Raw genomic sequence first — 7,527 nt, forward strand, 5'->3', positions numbered from 1 at the left:
TTTTTTTTTGTTTTTCAGTAAACAGTGCAAACCAGTTTGAACACCTATGTAGCTATCTTTCCTTGCCAAACAACCTCACTTGCCTTTTTCAAGAAAACAGTGAGATTCTGAACACGTTAATAGAAAGGTAAGTTGTGGTTTTGTGCTTAGTTTAAATATAAGAAAGAATCCTACACAAGATAGTAGTGTATTCTCCCAGGAATGCATATGGAAGTGAATTGTATATTTTGAAAAGCGTTTGTGAAAAAAGTGTTTTGAAATAAGTAATTTTGGTTTTAGGGGTTATTTAATAGATGTGCTGTGGATTTTTTGATTGTTTTTCTATCATCTATTGAAGTTAAAAGCCAATTTTTTTTCTTGTAGTTGGTGCAGTAACAGTGAGGTAAAAAGATTCCTGGAAGGCAAGAGACATGCTATCAGGTAAACATGGAGGGATTTTTAAGCAGAGACAGGGGAAAAAACTTTATTGTTGCAGCTTTCTCCTAATATTTTTTTCTAATCAGTGTTTGTAATAACATAGTATCTGTTCTGCTTTATTGAATAATAAAGACAAAAGGGAAGAATTGAATTTTTTAAAATTTTATAAGAAAAGGAAATATTGCTTGAATGAGTAGATTTTAAAGGCAAAGTTTAATATTGGTTTTATTTAGAGAGATGTGCAGTAATTAGAAGCTGAAAATTTTCATCTCATATTTCTTGTTACTTTGTACCTTCTGATGTTCTGTTGCTAAAAGATGTATGTAACTTTTGTTTAAAAATATCAGGCATTGAAGAGCTTTTTAAATTCTTTTTAAACAATCCAATTCCTTCAGTAAAGCCAACACGGAGTCAGTTGCTGAAAAGAAAACCAGCTTTTCATACATTTGTTCTTGCTGCACAATTACTTTGAATTCAGAATGCATTTAATACTTAGTGGGTGTAGAAAAGCATTTAGGGTGTTGTTCTTTCTGAAGGCTGGGTAAAAATAGTGGTTAACAATTATCCTGATAATTAGAAATCAATGTGAAGTTCACAGTGCTGTCATTAAAAACATATCCCTGCTCTTTAATCCCCTGTGCTAAATACATAATCAATTTTTTAACATGTTCATACAATAAGGCTGTGACAAAAATAAAAATTAATCACTTCACATGTGAAACACCAGACTATTAACAGAATTTCTTACACAGTAAGAATATTCTGACTGTGTAATTGATTTCCTGCCACATGTGATTGTTGGGATCTTTTCCATGTGTTCCTTTTGCTGATTCTGATCTGCTGCTCCCAAGCTTATGACTACCTTGACAGTGATGTTTTTTTTTTCCTCTGAGCATGTTCTTGTACGTTGCTTCTGTTACAAACCTCTATTTGCATTTCATTTCATTTGTATTATTTCTAGACTTCAAGATTATTAGAATTTAGTGTATAGTATCTGTTACTCTTAGATATATTTTAAATAGATAAGTATTTTATATCAAATAGGTCCTTTTCATTGCATGAATATTTCATTCTCTTCAGGATACAAGTTCCCTGAACTTTAAAGTCAGACTATTTTCCATTCAATATTAGTGACAAAAAGAAAATTCAAAGCAGAGAACAAATATTTGTTCAAATCTGTATTTACCTCATAATTAGGTTTGCTAAAAACATACAAATGACATGTATTTTTCTAGCTTTCTACCTCTGCATTTTCTTAAATTCATAAAAAATAAGACTAAGAAAAGGGGAGGTGGCTTATTTGAGAGATGTTGTGTGTTCGCCTTTTTATGGGCTACCATTTTACTTGAAGAATGGCAGAGAAGAGGGAAACGTATAAAAATTGATTTTTCACAGATGCTGTTTAGATGAGTCAGGAAGACATGAATGAATTTAAATTCACTTGTGTATTATTCAATGAAATATGAGTGTTGATTTGATTGCTTTATTCTAGCTATGCAAGAGAATCCAACAAATTAATAGACCTTCCGGACGACTACAGCTGCCTCATTAACCAAGCATCCAATTTCTCGTAAGTTGTATGCAATTATAGGGAGCACCCCAAAGTCTGCTGCTCCTCTTCATCAACTGGGAAACCTTTAACCTCAAAGTCTCAGAAAGCTGTGTGTAGAATCATAAAGCTAAGGGCACATACCATTTATCAGCAAAACTGCCCTGTGTTTTGGTGAAATAGTGAAATACAAATTTCAGCTGTTACCTGTATAAATGTTCAAAAGTACTTCTGAATCTTTTTACTGTCTAGAGTTAGCACATACAGTGGGTTTCTTTTTTTTTTCCCTAACAAAAGGTGTCCGAAATCGGGTGGTGACAAAAGCAGAGCCCCAACATTGTGCCTTGTGTGTGGGACCATGCTGTGTTCTCAGAGTTACTGCTGTCAGACTGAATTAGAAGGGGAAGATGTTGGAGCCTGTACTGCACATACCTACACTTGTGGTTCTGGAGTGGGCATATTCCTTAGGTAAGGAGCTGAACACCTCTACTTTTATTCCTGGGTTAGATGGTGTGTGTAGTCGTTAAATTAATAGCTCTGTATATGTAATTGAAAGGGTGGTTTGTAAAGGCAGTGTTTTGTTAACAACAGGGTTGCCTAAAAACTGAAGTGTATTTATCTTCCTGTACTTTAGTGTAAGATTCAGAGGTTGCTTCTTTGAAGACAAAATGTCATAGAAAGTTCAAATTTCGTTTTCAGGTGAACTTGTTTTGCCTGTGTTTATTTCTGCTTAAGTATTACAAAATTATGACGGTAGATACTTTGATTTTGTTGCTGCTGCTGCTGTTGAAAACATGAAAATTCATTTTAGTTGTCTTCCCTGCATACAGGAAAAAAATATTTTCACTTTGGCAAAGTTTAGTGAGAAACAAAATTGTTTTATTTTCTTGTGGTTCTGTTGAGCCTTTTACACAGACGGCAAATAATGTGGCACGGAATGACATTGTTGTTAACTGCTACTGAGAAGCTATAACAGGTAGAGAATGAGAGATTTAGTTTTTAAAAAGTGTGCCTTTAAAAATCTGTACATGCAGATTATATGGAATGAAAATAGGTAAGAACTGGAAAAGCAGTGTCTATGAATAAAGTATGAGAAACTATTCACCTAAAAATCAATACCTAAAAGTCTTCTCTCTGGTTCTCTCTAGAGTACGAGAATGTCAGGTGCTATTTTTAGCTGGGAAAACAAAGGGCTGTTTTTATCCTCCTCCTTATCTTGATGACTATGGAGAGACAGACCAGGGACTCAGGTAAATATTTTTAAAATAATATCTTTTAAAGACAGGAATTATAGAGCTATCTGGTTTGGAGAAATGACTTTTTATGTTATATTTTTATTTTAATTATATGGGAACATTATATTTTGACATTGCTGCTGCATCTAATATCTTCAGACTTTTTAATGTTAATATATGGGTTTAGATCAAAAAGATTGAATGGAAGATCTTCCCCAGGTTACAAAGAGTTGTCTTGAAGTGTAAAAACTTAAAACTTTCTAGCATCTGTGAAGTTGCCTAGAAACTAAGTCTGAAAATTTTATTTATAGCTACTGCATTTGTTTTCATAACCTGTGTTAATTTAATATCAAGTGAAAATACTATGAGATTATTTTATTTAATGTGGTAGTTCTTCATCTTAACTCCTATCTCTGCTTCCCATGTGAGAATAATTTAGGGACTTGATATTGTTAATGCTTGCTGCTTCTGAAACTGGCCAAAATCAGAGAATATGAACTGGTTCAGTCTGGAAATGTTGCTGAAAACCTGTGTTTGGTGTTCTGTGGGCTGGATGTGAGGTTCCCAGAGGCTGGAGGGAACTGTTGAGCTCTAAGGGTGGAGCATCTGACAAGGTAGCACTGCAGTTTACTCATCCAAATATCTGTTTGTTTGCTCCGATAAAAGAATAATGGTAAAGGGTTATCTAAATATTGTAGTATTTTATGGGTTTATCTAAAACTTAATATGTCACACCTGAGTGTTTGTGCTTAGTTGCAGTGTTTTTATCATTCCTGATAAGTGTTATCTCCTTTTCAGACGTGGGAATCCCTTACATCTGTGCAAAGAGCGATTTAAAAAGATTCAAAAACTCTGGCAGCAGCACAGTATTACAGAGGAAATTGGACATGCACAAGAAGCAAATCAAACACTAGTTGGCATTGATTGGCAGCATTTATAATGATTATCTGCTGAAGACTGGAACTTTATTAAAGATTTTTGTAATTCAGTAAGCTTTTCAAAGGAGGGATGAGGAAAAAAGTCTAAGGAAAAAAACCCCAAGAAAAACTCAGTCCTGTTATTTAATCTTTGTTTTACAATGTATTTCATAAAGATACCAGTTAACATTAATCAAGTAAACTTCTTTCTATGTAAGCAAGTTTTATTAGTTCTATAATTTGCACTGTGCTTCCTTCACAGAAATGTCTTGGGTTATAAACCTGGGCAGATGAACTTAAGTTTCTGATAAAAAAAGAACGACTCTTTTTGGAAGTCTGACTATGATTTTTCATATGAACTGAAGAGACAAAGACTGCTGAAACAGAAACTAGATAGAGCACAATTATGGATTGTGTTTTGCCCCTTGCTAGTAATCTGAGCCGTTTTATTTATTATTCTGCATTTTAATACTTACGCTGTGTGTACATGCAATGGAATGAAGTAAGGAAGCAAATAATGTAGCAAATGGATGTTTCTGTCTGCATCAGTGGATAATTCACTCTTTCACTTGGTGTATCTAAAATGATTTTGTCATTTGTACTCTTGCAGCTTTCTTGCTTCCAGTTGTTTTTTAACTAAAAACACTAACACTAGCTTTACAAGTAAAATAATTTAATTTAAAGCTTTTTCCAGAGCATTGCACTCCTTAGAATTACATAGTTGTTAATTTGAATTTAGCTGGGAAACCCTTTCACTTTCAATTATGTGATTGGTTATTGGTATTCAAGGGTTGACATTGTGCTTAGAACTTACTTTAAGATAACAACAATATCTAAAAGTCACGAAAGCTAATTTTATGTTAATTTTCAGAAGCACAGAAGATATTTTTCTTCATTTTTGTTCACAGTCAACTTTTAAGGTGCGAATCCCATCTTCTTTTTGTCGCAGATAAAATGAGTGGTTTCCTTTGGCTTTGAAGGGCCACAATCACACTGCCCACATTTTGATTTTTGATTCTTTTTTTTTTTTTTTCTGTTGTCCCATCAAGTATATTTACTTTTTGGCTTGATTTAAAGCTCTGTAAAGATGTTTGCATATAGTATATTTTATAAATATATTCTATAACTGCGCAGATTTGCACTTGATATGAGGGTGCCTGAAGGCAGTGAGTTTTCTAGTTGTATGTAATTAGACCTCCAAGGTGTCTCTAAAAAGTCACATTATGCTTACTGATTTCAAATAAAATCCATTACCTTTCCCTCTCCTATCTTCTGACAAATTAGTAAAATCTTAATTTACATAGTTCTGTTTCCTTAATAGTCTGGTTCTTTTAGTTAAGTCTTAATTTCTGACTATGTCTCAGCCCAGATAAAGAATTCTCTTCACTGTCTGCCAGGTCTTCAGTTCCACTTGGTCTGACTGAATTGTTCCTATTTTTACAGATTAAACGCTTCAGATAAATTTTGTATATTCATGGTGTACAGGACAATTTTTCAATTATTCAGTAATAGTATTGAGTGAAGATGTGAAGTATCAAATAAAGAAACTTGGCCAATGTGGATTTCCTTTTCTTAACGACAGTACAGACTACTTTTGTCTCTACTACCTGTCATAGATTGGATCATTTATATATTGCTGTCACTTTTTATGAAGAGACATGGAGAAGTTGCAGGGAAAAATGACATTAATGCTTTATCTCTGCCCTTCCCTACTGAAACTGGTTGACATACCAGCAATTTTCTGTGCATGGTACTTAGAAATCCCACTTTTTTGGCGATGTTAGTATTCCTTTGCTTTTTAAGCCACGTGCCATGGTTTCAAATAATGTGTAACTGCATAGAAAAACTCTCCTTTCCTGTAATCATAATGTTAAAAAGATAATTGATGATTCTGACAGATTTCTCTGTGCAAACCAAAATACTGATAGCAAGAAGGATTTTTTGTTTTTTCCTCTGGGATCAGAGTTGGAGATTGCAACCGCAAATAGTTGCAAAGTACACAATTTTTTTTTTCAGTTTGGTCATTCTTTACTCAAGACTACTATTTTCTGATTTGTTTTGCATGTGTTTATATTAATGTAGAAATATTTATATATAACACTGTTTCAGCATCAGGGAAATACTATCTGTAATAAATTGGCTATAACTTTAATATTTATGTATTATGTGTACAGTCTAGAATGTATTATGTGTTCGGGGGAAGGAAAAAAAAAGTACAACAAAACACACAAAAATTCCCAAATACAAAACCATCATAACAAAATACAAAACAAAGCTGAAAGTGTCAAATATGTGCTTTTCATGTCAACATTCAATAAGTACTTTTAAAATGTTGGGTTTAGAATTTTGCTGAGCTTGTTCCTTCAAGTGTCCCCCTTGTTAATCACGAGCTGACAGAAATACCTGGATGTGCAACATCTGCAATTCCCTGGCTATAAATGTAAGATGATTATATTATTAGTGTCACTTGCTTCAGTCAGCTAAACCTTTCTTGACCTCTACCAAAAAGTCTAATCGTCTTTTTAAAGGATTGTAAGTTACATTTTATAAAGGGATAAGGGTTGAGGTTCACATCAGTAATGTTATTTACTCTGTTCATACTAGAAGATAACTCTTTTTATTCCCCTCAGTCTGCCACAGGAGGCTCTCTTTTACTCTTCTGGAAGTCTATAACCAAGATAACAAAACTCCTGATGCCTTCTGACTTGTGCCAAGAGCCAGTGCTCCCACAGCTCTCTAACCACTTCATGCAGAGTTACAGGGAATTTGGCTGAGATGAAATGCTCCTGGATTCTCAAGACTATTACCATTTTCAGCTCTCCTCTGGTTTTCTGCAGCTTCCTCCCATGTCCCTCAAACTAGTCTTCAGTGCTGATGACTAAGCAAGTAAATTTCGCCTTCCCACTTTAGCACTGGGAACAACCTGGACTTGAAGGGTTCAATGTGTTCCTGCACTATACAGTTCACTCATTTTCCTGGGGCAGTGGACATGGAGTGTGCAGCTGCACAGACCCTTTTCTGTCCTTTCACATTTGACATGAAGCCCTGTCAGCTCTTGTGCTCCAGCCTTGGGATCTCATTTTATGTGCATTTTATTTATGTTAAATGGCAGTGTTTTGTTCAGAAACTCTGTCATTATAAACATTTTGTCTCTGGCCTGAATGTGTAGAGGAGAAACTGGATGCTCAACCTACCTTCAGCATTAAATCCCAATTAATCTAAATTAATCTTCCTTGCTGGAAGATTAAATTGTTCAAGGGGAGTTGCATCTCAAATCTCCTCAATGTAGCGTCGTATCATGATCAACTGAGTTTTCAATTGGCCTCTCTTCTGCCCTCAACTCTCCTCCTTTCTAGGAGTTGCCTTCAGCAGGAAGTGGTGACTCTATTTCTCTGTTTAGATTATTGAT

At 34.5% G+C, this 7,527-nt stretch overlaps 1 protein-coding gene across 3 annotated transcripts in view; it reads left to right on the forward strand.

Annotated features, from left to right (window-relative positions):
- The window catches only part of UBR2 (ubiquitin protein ligase E3 component n-recognin 2), a 55,401-nt gene extending 49,707 nt beyond the window's left edge, over window positions 1-5,694 (forward strand). For all 3 annotated transcript variants that reach the window (XM_085054934.1, XM_085054933.1, XM_085054932.1), the window contains 6 exons: window positions 19-127; window positions 364-420; window positions 1,910-1,987; window positions 2,264-2,434; window positions 3,115-3,216; window positions 4,000-5,694. In XM_085054934.1, coding sequence (XP_084911060.1) covers window positions 19-127; window positions 364-420; window positions 1,910-1,987; window positions 2,264-2,434; window positions 3,115-3,216; window positions 4,000-4,141 — 659 coding nt within the window. In that variant the 3' untranslated portion in view covers window positions 4,142-5,694. The remainder of the gene's footprint in view (window positions 1-18; window positions 128-363; window positions 421-1,909; window positions 1,988-2,263; window positions 2,435-3,114; window positions 3,217-3,999) is intronic.
- Window positions 5,695-7,527: the final 1,833 nt, after the last annotated feature.

This window comes from Lichenostomus cassidix, chromosome 3, assembly GCF_008360975.1.
Source record: "Lichenostomus cassidix isolate B80296 chromosome 3, HeHo_3.0, whole genome shotgun sequence".
NCBI classification, from domain to species: Eukaryota; Metazoa; Chordata; class Aves; order Passeriformes; family Meliphagidae; genus Lichenostomus; species Lichenostomus cassidix.